The sequence below is a fragment of the Moschus berezovskii genome, chromosome 16, assembly GCF_049115385.1.
Source record: "Moschus berezovskii isolate FMDL1 chromosome 16, NW_MosBer_1.0, whole genome shotgun sequence".
Taxonomy (NCBI): domain Eukaryota; kingdom Metazoa; phylum Chordata; class Mammalia; order Artiodactyla; family Moschidae; genus Moschus; species Moschus berezovskii.
The window spans coordinates 77,622,948-77,638,686 of record NC_142475.1 but is presented as its reverse complement, the minus strand read 5'-3'; the positions used below and the strand labels follow the sequence as shown (position 1 = coordinate 77,638,686).

The following is a 15,739-nucleotide window of genomic DNA, read 5'->3' as shown; positions in this document are numbered from 1 at the left end:
AGAAGGATAAATACCATATGATATCACTTATACCTGGAATCTTATAAAAAAAAGATACAAATGAACTTACTTACAAAACAGAAATAGATTCACAGACATAGAAAATAAACTTGTGGTTACCAAAAGGGGAGGGGGAAGAGGATAAGTTAGGAGTTTGAGGTTCTTTACCATCAGAGCTACCAGGGAAGCCCAATACACACAAAATACTGTATATAAAATACATAGCCAACAAGGACCTTCTGCATAGCACAGGGGACTATAGTCAATATTTTGTAATAACCTATAAGGGAAAAGAATCTGAAAATGTATATATGTATAAAACTGATTCACTTTGCTGTATACCTGAAACAAACACAGCATTGTAAATCAGTTATATTTCAATAAAAATTTTATTCTAAATTCATAAAAGTATGTTTTCACTTATATGTGGAATTTTAAACAAGCAAACATGAATCAACAAATATAATAAAATAGACTCACAGATACAGAGAACATTCTAGTAATTGTCAAAGTGGAGAGAGGTGGGGGGAGGGATGTATGTGAAGGTGACAAGCTACCAGTTATAAGAGAAATAAGTCACAGGGATGGAATGTACAGAACAGAAAATGGTGGCAGTATTTTATAATAACTTTGCATGGTGTGCAATCCCTGAAATACCAAAGCACTACATTGTACATCTGAAACTAGTATAAGATTGTGAGTCAACTATAGTTCAATAAAAAATACATGTGCTAACATTTTTCAGAAATTTCCGTTTTTAGAATGAGTTAAAAAGACCATGTTTGTGACTTTTAAAAATACTCTTTAACAGGAAAGGAAAGCTCTTGATGACAGGATTAGTGGTAAGGACTAGAATAAAACTACTATCTGGAGAGAATATCCAAATGTCTTCTTTTTCAAGGCAAAAGTGTCATCAGTCTAAAAGAATTTCAAGGTGTTTTTCTCACTTTTAAAAAATAACCATTATCTAACTTAAAATAAGTAAATCCTTTTGCATAGTACGATTTTATTCAAGAAAGCCTATTTCCTCTAAGCAATAAAGATCTTCCAAACATTTAAAAATAACTTAGTCTAATCACACAGATGAAATGAAATTTTCCCCTGTCATCTTTTCATAGAAAGTTGGAACTTTTGAACAGCTAAAATTTCCCCATGGCAGTGTGCTAAGAACACACCATGGGAGACTTATCCCAAATCACTTTTTAGAAACTGGCTGTTTCCAATAATTGATGAAAAATCCAAGAGCTGCTTATGAATGGAGAGAGAAAAGTATAAACTGAGAGTCTACTTACCTGATTTTTCTAAGCAGAAATATTGTTTTATTCTGTTAAGAAGTTTAGGAATACTTTTTTTGGATTGACTTGTCTCTGACCTTAGCATGTGAAGTGGAAGTTGCTCAGTCGTGTCCGATTCTTTTTGACGCCATGGACTATACAGTCCATGGAATTCTGAGGCCAGAATACTGGAGTGGGCAGCCTTTCCCTTCTCCAGGGGAATCTTCCAACCCAGGGATTGAACCCAGGTCTCCCCCATTGCAGGTGGATTATTTTCCAGCTGAGCCACAGGGAAGCCCAAGAATACTGGAGTGGGTAGCCTATCCCTTCTTCGGTGGATCTTCCCGATTCGGAAAGCGAACCAGGGTCTTCTGCATTGCAGGCAGATTCTTTACCAGCTGAGCTACCAGGGAAGCAACCTTAGCACGATTATACATATTTTGAGGATAGCTGCATTTTCTTTGACTAATAGTGAAGTTATTTCTTTTTTGGTAGAGTAAAACATATCTCTTTACAGTGTTTTGCACACTCTTGAAGACATTATACAAAAGATGACTTATCCCTGACAGATACATTTTTTAAAGCAACTCATTTTTTTTCCAGTTTTTCATTCAGAAAATAGTACTTATCAGATTCTGACCAAGTGATTATAACTCATTAATTTGTGCTGAATTAAAAATTATTAGTCACAGAAATGATGAATTTCATCTTGGTATAGTTTAAGAAATTCTTGGAATGTATATCACTCTGTTTTAATAATAGTATTTCTCCATAAGTCTATAATAGACTTGAAGATATTTTAATCTGGATCATTTTGAATTTTAATTTTTGATATATCTAGGTCAGTTTCATCTGATCAGCCAATGATGGAAATGTGAAATTCCATTGTGAATTTGGGGACTTTTTGTTATTTCACCATAATTCAGACTATCGTGTTGATTATAGGATTCTGTTCAGATCACAAGTGTAAATACTACATAACTTCCAGAGTCTGCCCATTTCATAATGGGAATAATAATATTCACTGCTTTCACAATTCTTTCTCTTGGTGATCTCAACACACAAGTTATAGCCCCTCCTTGAATGCCTCTAAAATCCCTTTTTATTCTGACCTCTCTCCCAATGTTCAGTGTTATATTAATAGCTGCTTTTTGCACACCACTACCTGGCTGTCCTTCGATGACCTCAAACTAAGTATTTAAAAATGGAATGGATTAGGACAATTCCTGACTTCACAGTCTCTCCTCTTCGGTAGCTTGAAAAACTCGAGTTATTCATTTAAAGGAGGACACAGCAAGTACACTTGATAAAAGCCAATTCCTGTTGTCATCTTTGTTCAGCCTGCTTCATGCAATTTTGCTGAACTATGCTCTGCACTGGCTTCTTTAGTTATAGTAGATTATTCATTTAAAGGATTAAATAAATTACCTACCTCCTTGCCTTCCACAGTTGACCTATTATTGTGTTATTTCGGGTTTACCTCTGGAACTTTTGGAAATAATTTCCTTCCTTTCTATTTCTATTCTCATTACTCTAAGTCAGGCCCTCAGGAGCTCTTGATTTAACTATTTTTAGGGCCACCTCCCCAGTTTCTGTCACCACAGTCTCCTCCCTGCAAGTCATCTGACATACAAAGTCAGTGAAAAGTTCAGTTCTGATGTAATTTCTGCTCAAAAATTTTCAGTGCATTTCCATGTTCTACAGAATAGAATCAAAACTCCTTAGTCAGGCTTTTAAAAAATTCTTTTATTCAAGTATAGTTGATTTACAATGTTCTGTTAATTTCTGCTATACAGCAAAGCGACAGTGGTTGCCTGTCACTACTCTGTAAATACACATTTCTTTATTGATTCAGTTGCCATGTCTGTGTGGATGGTGATGTTATAAATGGAGGTTTATAACTATCATTTCTCATACCTACCCTCCCTCCTTTTTTTCCTCCCTCCCTTTCTTACTCCTTTTTACATTAAAAAAAATTTTAATTGGAGGATAATTACTGTATAATACTGTGTTGATTTCTGCCATACATCAACATGAATCAGCCATGAGTATACCTAGGCCCTCTCCCTTCCACATCCCCCTCCATTCCACCCCTCTAGGTGATCACAGGCCACAGGATTTGAGTTCCCTGTATCCTACAGCAAATTCCCACTTGCTCTCTATTTTATATATGGTAATGTATGTGTTTCAATACTACTTTCTCAATTCTTTCCACCCTCTCCTTCTCTCACTGTGTCTACAAGTCTGTTCTCTGTGGCTGCCTCTCCTTTGCTTCCCTTGCAGTATACCTTCATCAGTACCATCTTTCTAGATTTCATATATATGTATTAATACATGATATTGTTTTTTCCTTTTTCCTTTTTAATTGGTCACTTGTTATAAAGTCAGTATTTACAAGGCAAACTGTGCCATGTCATCACCTTGTTCCTTTAGTGATGTGTTTGGAGGTGACACTTGGGAGCACAGGTTTGAACCAGGTCCTTCTTTCCCAGAGCACCCCTTCCGTTGTTTTTGAGGTTCAAAGCTGAGGTGAGAAGCCCGGTAAATCCGATTAGGTGGGAAGCATCTTCAAATCAGATTAGACTGCAGGTAGCTGTTGGAGGCAGTGTGTGTCATTTGGGAACTGTGTGTGTGACACAGTCCTGAAACACGTTCAAACCCCCGATGATTAAGCAGAGCGATGGGAGCCAGGGTGAGTGGAGGCGCAGCAACCCTTCTGCGTGGTGCCTCTCACGGTTGTGCTATGCTGAGCAGCTGGACTGTTACACTTATAGCCCTTTTTATAGAACTGCATCGATGCCATAATACTCAGGAGTGCTTGCATTAAAAACAAAGGGCTTAGGTCCTTTTCTTTTTAATGACTACCATGAGTAAATACTAATTCAGAGCTACTTATCAAAGAATGACAAAAACGTCATTTTTAGCAGCATAATAACTTTTTCTCTTTAATACAAATAAGTGAGGACTTGAGGCTGTCTGGGAGGAAAATGCTCGTGAATTGGGGAAGTACTTTCCCCTGAGAATGATAGTAGGGAAGCAGAAAGCAATGCAAGAGACACTAATTAGGAAGACTCAGGACTCTGGAGCATGATGGGAACTGGCTTGTCTCTGGCTGTGGTTCTCTTAAGGTGCAGTCCGCCCAGTGATTAGCAATGCCTCGGATTAAATTAATTGGCTGCCCTCAATCTCTGAGCAGCCCCACTCAGAAAACACCTAAGGACACTAGTTTCTTTGCATGAAACGAAAAGGTTACATATCCAGCAACATTTGTGAGGATTATTGAATTTGAGCCATCTTTTTAAGGGAAGTTTCAAGTTCTGGTAAGTACAAAACTATTTAAAAAATCTTTATTGTGAAAATAATCTATTTTAGCTAGCTGTACTTTATTTTATATTTTATATCTAGACTACATATTTGTGTTCTATCTATAACCATTAGAAAAACAATAATTATTGCTAATATTATCTTTACTCATATAAGCATGAAACCTTCTCAATATGCTGATATTGAAGTAGGAGGGAACTTTAATCTCAGGAAATCAAGAAATTCAAGTGTATTCAAATATGAGTAAAGGTTTTTTCCTGATTTTCAAGCTCTATTTAGATATCTGTGCAATACATCAAAGGAGGGTGCTCGTGTTTCAAAGGAGCTGGGAATGCCACCGGGAATGTGCATGTGTGCTAAGCCACTGTAGTCATGTCTGACTCTGTGACTCCATGGACTGCAGCCCGCCAGGCTCCTCTGTCCACGGGGCTCTCCAGGCAAGAATACTGGAGTAGGTTGCCATCTCCTCCTCTGGGGATTTTCCCCACCCAGGGATTGAACCCTCTTACACCTCCTACTTTGGCAGGCGGGTTCTTTACCATTAGCACCACCTGGGAAGCCATAGAGAATAAGTCCCATATTTCCTTTCTGAACCCCAACCCCTAGTCCCACTCCATAACCTGTGAAATGAAATATTTTTTCTTGCAACAGCAGATCTCTGAATCACTACAGAACATAATGAATATACCAGCTTTATATTTTGTTTTCTACTTCATTTTTCTTTCTGAATTGCTTACATTCTTACTATGTGCCAGAAAATTAAATTAAAAATATAATTATAAATGATGTGCCTGCACTTTATAAACCTGTCATCTGTTGTCAAGTGAGTGGGGAGAGAAGGAAGGTATAGCCCTCTTGGTAGAGGCGACTATTTAGCTCTGAGCTGCACACATGACTCAGACCAGTGACAGCACAGAGCAGCACAGAGCAGTATAATAGTTGCACCTAAGGAAACCAAGGGTGCTAAACCTGGTTAACCTTAAAAAGCTATGCAAGTATTCACAGCTTCATAGTCTGATTCAGCAATGAAGAGCATTCAAAGAAAAGGGAATGATATTGGTAGCAAGCTGTCATTAGAAGCAGATTTCAATATAATTTGGGATTGGAAACAAGAGATTTTGTGTACTGGATGCTTTGCTACCTCAAGGGCAGTCAGTGATGAGGACAATGGAGGGCCTCAAGATCCTAGCTTCCTTGCGACCCCATGGGCTGTAGCCCGCCAGGCTCTTCTGTCCTTGGAGTTCTCCAGGCAAGAATACTGGAGCGGGTAGCCATTCCCTTCGCCAGGGGATTTTCCTGACCCAGGGATTGAACTGTGGTCTTCCACATTGTTGGCAGATTCTTTACTGTCTGAGCCACCAGGGAAGTCCTACTGTATGCACAGAGACCCTTTTATTCAATAATAGTGGAATCATTACTCTCTGCTGTGCTTGCCCACCTCACCATGGGCTCTTAAATCCCAGCCACATGTATGCAAAATATCAACACTCTCTCCAAAACTTCCTCCAGTCACTTCCAGGAGTTCCCAGAGGTCCTCTAACAGCAGTGAGGACCAGAGGAACTTGTATTGTTTTCCTCTGGCCTCCTCTTCAAGGTGCTTGGCAACTACTCTGCTGCAGGTAAGTGCTCTGCAGATGGTCCTCCTCTGCTGGGCGTATGGCTTCTTCCCAGGACATGGTAACTCCAGCTTCTTCCTTCATGCATTAGATTCAAAGCCAATGATCAGGACTGGGCAGCAGTCAGAGCAGGACCATGGGGGCCATGTCTTCCCGCCCATGGACCCTATCTTCCATGGTCTCCCTTCTGGTCCCAGCACAAAATCTTCTCTTTTTTCAGCCACAAACAAACAAAACCCAAGACACCTCCCCCCAACCCCCACTGCCAAATAAAACCCTAAGTGTATCAGCTTACATAACTGTGTTCCCAACATGATCAGCAGGTGAGCGGCTCTCCAAACAGTGAGATCCAGGCAGGATGCTACTGGAATTAAATGCCTCACCAGGAACTTGGTGGCTTAAGTGGTAAAGAATCTGTGTGCCAATGCAGGAGCCCCATTTTCGATCCCAGGGTCAGGAAGATCCCTTGGAGAAGGGAGTGGCAATCCCCTTCAGCATTCTTGCCTGGGAAATCCCATGGACAGAGGAGCCTGGCAGGCTACAGTCCATGGGATCTCAAAGAGTTGGACACGACTGAGCACGCACACATGAACGTACGTATAGATGAAAAGACTATTCAAGTTTAGGTGAAAAATGTGTCTTAAACACTATTCATGTAAAATAACTTCAAATAAATATTAAGTAAACGAGCCTAAAAAGTGGTTGGAGGCAAAGACTTCTGAAATATTTTCTTCAGATAATGAAGGAATTCATCCCTTCCATCACAGCAGCGTGGCACAGTTTGTCAGGTCAGACCAGAGTTTACCAGCCGAGGATGAGCAGAGATTGAGGTTTTGCTGACACCGCAAAGCTGGATTCCCCAGCTCCTGCTACACTGCCTTTCGTGTCTTAAGTATTATAATTACTGTAAACTGCTTGAGAAGAGAGAAGGGGGACACATCTCATTTCTCGGTTAATCTTTGAACGCATTATATTAGGTTACATATAAATGATATTGGCAAGTCATATTGGAGATAAATGAAGAATCTTAGATAACAGCTTTTAAACATGTAAGTAAGTGATTTGGCCCAGATTTATAACTGATTTATAGTGCTGAACATGCCTTATTCATCTGTATGATACTGATCATATTTATTTAGTTTGTTCAATTTGTCTTCAAGGCTGCAGGGCATTCTTACTCTGTCAAAAGACAATTATAATTACATTGATTTAGAACAACAGAAAGTAGCCGCAGTGTGCTACCAATGAAAAACAAGCCAAGCCTCAGATAAACCCTCCCACAAGCTACTCATTTGTCAGTCAGACTCATGGAATGTGGACAAGGAAAACCTCAGTGATTGGCGGAAACGGCTCTTAAATTCCAGCCAAAAATGTTACTTTCCAGGCTCTACTGGGAGCAGTAACCAGATTGCATCATTTGTAGCAGCCCATAGTAATGCTGTCATTCATTCTAAAAATATTTATTTAGTGCAGCATTTTCCAAGGTAGGATTAGTTGTGTGTAATTTAACTGCGTTTTCTACAATCTGTAATGAAAACATCTTAGACTACCTTAATATGGCCCTTTTTTAAAGGGCCTTCCAGAATTTAACGTCAGGAAATAACTTCCTCCAAATGAGTTGATTTGATTGCATCTAACAGACAATTTGAACTTTATAAACTTTTCCTGCGTTCTCCCTTTTCTTTGACTGCCAGGACATGCAGAACTAATCAGTTGCAAAGCTCTTCTCATTGGATAGTTTCTGATTTGTGTTTATTTTTAAAACTGTTCAATAATACCTGCTAATTTTAAAGATTCACAAAATTTAGCAATGTACAAAAAACACAAATATTATCCACAGCTCTGCCATGAGAGATAACCACCATCAACACTGGGCTGTATATATATTTTCTTATTCTGTATATGTTATACACATTGGCAATGGCCTAGCATGTGTATTATAAAAGCTGCTTTTTCATTTAGTAATAAATGTCATGATCATTTCTTTATGCCAATAAATACAGGCTGATAAAGCCCTCTTTAATGGTTGTGTAGTTTTCCATGGATGTATACCTCATGATTTATCTACCTGTGCCCAATGGCAACCCACTCCAGTGTTCTTGCCTGGAGAATCCCAGGGACGGAGGAGCCTGGTGGGCTTCCATCTATGGGGTCACACAGAGTCGGACACGACTGAAGTGACTTAGCAGCAGCAGCAGCAGCCCAATTCATTGGTGTCTTTAGGTTGTTTTTAATTTTTATTTATTTTTTTAGCTATGCTGGGTCTCAGTTGCAGCACATCGGATTTCTTACTGTCGTGGGATCTAGTTTCCTGAACAGGGATGGAACCCAGGCTTCCTGCATGGGGAGAGCGGAGTGTTAGTCACTAGACCACCATAGATGTTCCTTTAGGCTGCTTTTAATCCTTCAATTATAAACACCCTTACTTAACTGCTGCTTTTATATCTTTTTATTTTAAGCCCTGAAATTTATCTTTCAAAACAGGAAGGTATAACGAATGAATGAACGAAATCCCAGGAACAGCTATCGGTAGCTGTGTTGGCATCAGCGCGTATTCCTCTCAGTGCTGTTACCATGAGATAAATAATTTCCTTCCCTCCCCAGGTCTCAACCGAAATGAGCGAAACTCCTTCCACCAGTTTCTCCATGGTTCGCCGGATCTCCTCTGAAGGTCAGTTTCCTTCTCCTCGCCAGTTGGGCATCACCCAGCCTGTCGTGGCCAAAAGGATCAGTTTCTACAAAAGCGGAGACCCACAGTTCGGCGGGGTGCGGGTGGTGCTGAACCCTCGTTCCTTCAAGACATTCGATGCTCTGCTGGACAACCTGTCGGGCAAGGTGCCCCTGCCCTTCGGAGTGCGGAACATCAGCACCCCCCGGGGGAGGCACAGCATCACGCGCCTGGAGGAGCTGGAGGACGGTCAGTCGTACCTGTGCTCCCACGGCAGGAAGGTGCAGCCAGTGGACCTGGACAGAGCCCGGCGTCGCCCGCGGCCCTGGCTCAACAGCCGAGCTCTCAGCGCGCATGTGCAGCGGGGCCCCGCCCCTGCTGCTCCCGGCATGCTGCGCGCGCCGCGACGCCTCGTGGTCTTCAGGAATGGCGACCCCAAGACGAGGCGTGCAATCGTGCTCAACAGGAGGGTCACGCAGAGCTTCGAGGTCTTCCTGCAGTACCTGACACAGGTCATGCAGCGCCCGGTGACCAAGCTGTACGCCACAGACGGAAGGAAGGTGAGCGTTTGAGGGGACGGGGGCTCTTCACATCTGAGCTCGAGTAGTGAGTGATGTGATGCTGTTCCCTTCCCCCAAGAAGGTTTTTCCCATGAGCTCGCGTGCATGTGTGAGAGCGTTCGTGCAGGCTCACAGTTGCATGCTAACATGCTTCAGTGTGCATGGGAGGGCACTGGCTCACCTGGGTGGATGTTCTTCCTTTTGAGGTCAGATTCGGATGAGGCATGGTCCAGGAGGACCTCTTTTTTCTCCTCCACTCTTTCCCCTGAGCCTTGACTTACAGAAGGTTTTGGCACATAATCTGTTATTGTAGGCTAGGCCAGTAAATCGTGAGATGAGGTGTTGAGGCAAGGAATAGGACTTGATTCAAAAGCTAGCAGGCTGAGAAGGTGGCAGACTAGTGTCCCCCAAAACCATCTTTTTGGAATCTGTATGCCAGTTTTTTTTTTATAGAACAGAGAGGGGGAGGAGGTGAGGAAATAAAGTTCAATAGTCATTCAGTTCAGTTCAGTTCAGTTCAGTTCAGTCGCTCAGTCGAGTCCGACTCTCTGCGACCCCATGAATCACAGCACGCCAGGCCTCCCTGTCCATCACCAACTCCCGGAGTTCACTCAAACTCATGTCCACAGAGTCGGTGATGCCATCCAGCCGTCTCATTCTCTGTTGTCCCCTTCTCCTCCCGCCCCCAACCTTTCCCAGCATCAGAGTCTTTTCCAGTGAGTCAACTCGTCGCATGAGGTGGCCAAAGTATTGCAGTCATTACTTTTGCCAAATATTGCCAGCCTGGGCCAGCCTGGGGTGGGGAAGTGTTAATTTCTTCTTTTCTTCAGCCACCCACAGGTGGGCAAGGTCAGATTGTCTCCCCATGAGCTGAACAAAGGCACTTTAGGTGAGCATTCAGGCAGACGGGCTGGGTTCCCTGAGGCCAACCATTGTGTAATAATGGCTGATAATGTGATGATAATAACAAAAGCAACTGGAAAGCAAAGGTTAAAGTCAAAGAAACAGATCCAACATAGAGTCAGATTTTCTGTTCCCTGTTACGTAATCTCAATGATATTTCTTAAAAAAGAGTGGCCTAGAGTGCTATTCTGTTGGGGACAGAAAGCATTTTTCTGGGACCTGCGTGTCCACAATCACTCAATGGCGCGGTCCTGCAGTGACTGTCAGGCCTTTCCCAGCTGGGTGCTTGGGTGGGTAGGACAGGGGCAGTACTGCATACCTTTTGAAGGTTTGTTTAGTTATGAGGGCAGAACTCTGATCTGTCCCAGGCAGCTGTTGGCTGAATAAGGGTGTTGGTCTAATGCCCCCTTCTCCCCCTCATCCCCGTTTGGTACTTCATTAGTTTGTATACATCATTGGTGCCCAACAGATGGTTGGTGAGTATCTCTTTCAAACCATGGAGCTTGTTAAATTAATTCAGTCTGTCATAAACTCAGTGTATGGAAAGAACAGAACTTCATGTTGCTCGTGTCAGGACCACAACTCTTTGATTTTTTTCCCTAGGTTCCCAGTCTGCAGGCTGTGATCCTGAGCTCTGGAGCTGTGGTGGCAGCAGGAAAGGAACCGTTTAAACCAGGAAATTATGACATCCAAAAGTACTTGCTTCCTGCTAGATTACCAGGCATCTCTCGTCGTGTGTACCCCAAGGGAAATGCTAGGTCAGAAAGCAGAAAAAGTAAGTCACTTAAATATATAACCCTTATTTTTAGCCCTAAGTTTTTTTTTTTTTTTAAACCTCAAAAACAACAACAACAGCAATTCATCTTAAATGATCAATTTCCTTCATCACAGAAAAAGAGAGGATCAAAACATTTTAAACTGAAATTGGTTCTATTTATAGCTGCAAAGAGTCAGAGAGATTAATAATTTTGAAAAGATTGTTTTTCAAATCAATCAACGATATATCTATTTAAATTGATGAGTTTCTTTTTCTTTCTTTCATTTTGCACCTAATACCTAGATAAAAGATCAAAGTGCCATCATTTCTTGATTTAGGGAGGAATTCTAAATTCTATGGGATATGAGTAAGCGACACACCAGTAGTTTTGGAGTTTTCTATATATAATAAATACCATGTAGCACAGCTGAGCTCAGATTAATTGATTGACTTTAAAAAAATTCTCTTAACTACATACATGCTCCGCTTTCTGAAGTTATTCCAATAAAAGCCATAGACCCTTAGATTCACTTTTTATTATGAGTGAAACATTTTCATTTATAATTTTGGTAAATGTATTCCCAAAATAAGAGAAAGTATCTCTAGCCTTATACCCTGAATTGATGGTAAGCATATGTACAGGGCTTCCCAAGTGACTCAGTGGTAAAGAATCCACCTGCCAGTACAGGAGACGACAGAGATCCGTCTTCAGTCCCTGAGTCGAGAAGATCCCCTGGAGGAGGGCTGGGCAACCCACTCCAGTATTCTTGCCTGGAGAATCTCATGGATAGAGGAGCCTGGTGGACTACAGTCCATGGGGTCACATAGAGTCAGACACGACTGAGTGACTGAGCATAGCACAGCACATGCATGTGCACATCTATACAAGTTAGACTGAATTGAGGAAGCAGGAGTGCCAAGGTCATCGCTCCAGGTGAATGTTAAAAAAGTACCTCGATATCTGGGTTTGTGATTAGCTCTCTTCTCTTTTGTGACTGACATTAAATTAAATGTTTTGTTTATAGAAGATAATGTTAAATTAATAGTTATTACTTAGTTAATTTTGCCTTTAAAATAAATTATAAAACTGTTTTCAGTTTGGTAATGCTATACAACCTCTCTTTGATACATACTGATAGGAAGATGAATACCACCAAAAAACTATCCCTTGCTTGTATGGATAGGTAAGCAGCACTGGATTACACCCTAAGTCCAGTACTGTGAAACAGAATAATACAGCAAAAGCAAACCTCGCAGAAACCCCTTTATTTTTGCTAGAATCCTTAGAAGTTTCTACTTTATACTTTCTGTATTAAAATTACCTTGTTAAACTCATTAAGACTTAAGTACAATTCTGTGAATTTCCTCACTGAAGTAGAATTTAAGTTCTTTTTTAAAAAGTATGGTAGAAATGTACCAGATATTACCATGAATTAAAGTGACCAGATGAATACATGGAGGTGAGAAACTTAACAATATCTTACTATGACAGTTAGAAAATAGGGTATTTTTCATACTAATTGTTCATTTTCTTCTTTTCTTTCTTTGCTGCCTCCTCTATTGGATATTTGTGACTTCTCTCTCTTCCACGTTGTATTTTACTTTTAAAATCTTGAAAGTGAGCACACATGTACCTTCAAGCCCAACATCTCAGATTTATTCTCTTTCTTCTGAGAAAATGCAGAGTAATGATTGCTACTCAGATCATTCTTTTGCTTCTGAAAATTACTTGGCATTAGAAAAAAATGATTCTCAGAATTTATTGATATATCCTTCTGAAGATGATGTTGAGAAATCAATTATTTTTAATCAAGATGGCACTATGACAGTTGAGATGAAAATTCGATTCAAGATAAAAGAGGAGGAAACTATAAAATGGACAACCACTCTCTGTAGAGCTGATCTGTCCAATAATGGTGAAAAAAGTGAAATAAGCAGTCTCCCAGGGAGAACGGATGATCGATCATCTGGTGTAAAGATTACTGCATGTTCATTGTCTGCAGATGTCTCACCTCTGGAGAAAGGTGGTAGTCAGGTGGACAGTCTAGCAGAGGAGGTGAACACTCAAGTGAAAGATCAAGATGTTGAAACTTGCAGTCCTGCTAGCTGGGAGAACCCTGCTATGGACACACATGCCACCCAGGATCGAGTGAAGCAACGTTTCTACAGGCCCCCTACACCTGGACCAAGGAGAGTGAGGCAGAAGAAGTCTGTGATAGGCAGTGTGACCTTAGTATCTGAAACTGAGGTTCAAGAGAAAATGATTGGGCAGTTTTCCTACAATGAAGAAAGGAAAGATTGGGAAAACAAGTCTGAGTATCACATGGTCACACATTCTTGCAGTAAAATGTCATCTATGTCAAACAGACCCATACTTGTTCAAGTTGATAATGATGAGCAGGTAGCATCATCTTTAGAAAGAAAAAAGGAAAGCAGATTGCTCAAATCAAGTGCAGTAAGTGCTGGTATTGTAGAAATTACAAGTCAGAAGATGTTAGAGATGTCCCATAATGGTGGCTTGCCACAGACTACATCAGAAAAGTCAATTGTGGAGGAAGGTATATTTGATAATGTCACAGCAGATGACAAAGCTAGTATCAAGAATTTAAGAACTTACGGTAACACCGATGATAGATACAGCCCTTTCTTAGCAGATGCAGCTCACTCTTCAAGTAACAGCCCTGGAACTGACAAAACTATTTCTAAGACCCCAGCTTCAGTAGGATCCTCTACTGTCACTTCAAGAATCGACCAACTGATTCATGAATTTTCTCAGTGTGGTTTAACAAAACTTCCAGAAAATGAAAAGCAGATTTTATCATCTGTTGCTAGCAAAAAAAAGATGAAATCTCAGCAGTATGTGATAAATTCTCAGCATCAGGCTGGAGAGATGGCAACTAAAAAAATCCCCAGGAAGAATAAGAGAATGAACACAAGTGGTAGAATTGCACAGGAAACCATATTGCGAGATTCACGTAGTCCTCTCAAAGGGGCCACACTTTGTGAGAAAAACCTCCATGCAAGTGATATGGTAATTGAATCAAATTATTTTTCTTCGAAAGGTAATAATCCTGTGAATTCCAGAAATTTCCACAGAAATAAATTAAATACTATTCATAAACCTAAGGTTCAAGGACTTTTAGCCAGAAGAAAATCCAGACCACTAAACAAAGTAAACTTGGGGGGACCTACAAAAAGAGAAATTGGTCAAGGAGAGAAAGTGTTTTCCCACAATGAGATCGGATATTGCAAAAATACTTTTGAAAATCAAAATTTGTTTCATTTGTTTAACTTCCTTGAGCAAAAACCCAATGCTTTTTGTGGGCCAGAGTCTCAGGCAGAAACAGCATCTTGGTATTTGAGAGGAACATCAAAGAGGAGTTTAGTTTCAAAACTTAATAATTCACACATAACTTTAAGGAGCCAGAAAAAACAAAAAAGGGATAAGTTGAAATCAGATACTACTGTAAGTAAGCAGCATGTCACAACCAGGGCAAATTCCTTGGCTTCTTTGGAAAAAGCTGTTTTTCCTGAGAATGTTACCCATCATTCAGTTCAAGGTTATGTACAAAGATGGTTGCAGAACTTAAGTCCACAAGCAGCTTTGCAGCTTGGCAAGTCAGCTCCAGTATACAAAAAGGAAAGGGGTGTGGTGAGTTACAGCAACGGTTTTCTTCCAGGAAACAGTTCCCACACTAGTTCTGGAAAAGGAAATGATTCTGTTCTGGAAAGTAACAGACACACAACTAAAAGTGCCAGTTTGACAGGAGACAATCTAGGGAAGAAAGTAGGTATGTCTTTTGACAAAGATAGCAGTGAAGAACTTATCCAGGATCACCGTGAGAGCCAGACTGACTCTCTGAATGATACTTACTTGCTTTCTGTTCATGAATTCTGTACTTTGTCGCAGTCAGCTACTGATGATCCTAATGCTAAGAGTCAGGTATCTGCTGCAAAGTCAAGGCAAGGGATGAGCCTTGTTTACAAAGACATAAACCTTGCTGCAAAAGGGCCAAGCGTAGAGACTGCCGTACAAGTAGATCTGGAAGGGGACGGCTCACAGCACTTGTCACCAGTCCAGCTGCTTCGCCAGCTGCAAGCTTTGGTTCCTAGTAGTCCCAAGGCTCAAAATGGAGTTGTTCAGATGCCAGGTCCACTTTCAGAAGTTCCTTTCCCTTCTTTGATATGTAATTCTTCCACTAATGTACTTCTAGCTTGGCTCCTGGTGCTAACCCTAAAGGGAGGTGTGAGTAGCTTCTGTCCAGGTGATGCTCTCAAGGCGAGAAGTTCAGAAACACTTGCATTGTTGGAGGTGCTGAAGCACATTGCCGTCACAGAGGAAGCTGATGACTTGAAGGCCGCCGTGGCCAGCTTAGTGGAATCAACCACGAATCACTTTGGACTCACTGAGAAAGAACAGGATGTGGTTCCAATAGGTCTTTCTGCAAATTGCTGCACACCCAACATTCAGATAGTTCCTCAGGGCGCTGAAAATGAGAAAACACAGGAAGTCTCTTTAGATGGAAGCTATACTGCCAGTGAGGAAGTCTCCGAAGTCTGTGTTAGAGCAGTGGCTCGCTCTCCACGTGAAATGGGCACTGTAGGCAAGACTTACCCTCCAGAAGAGACTTGTCACC

The 15,739-nt window shown here is 41.1% G+C and overlaps 1 protein-coding gene across 1 annotated transcript in view; it reads left to right on the top strand.

Moving 5' to 3' along the window:
* The window catches only part of RP1 (RP1 axonemal microtubule associated), a 137,386-nt gene that overhangs the window by 24,589 nt on the left and 97,058 nt on the right, over positions 1-15,739 (top strand). The window contains exons 2-3 of the mRNA XM_055432611.2: positions 8,819-9,442; positions 10,949-11,120. Coding sequence (XP_055288586.2) covers positions 8,831-9,442; positions 10,949-11,120 — 784 coding nt within the window. The 5' untranslated portion in view covers positions 8,819-8,830. The remainder of the gene's footprint in view (positions 1-8,818; positions 9,443-10,948; positions 11,121-15,739) is intronic.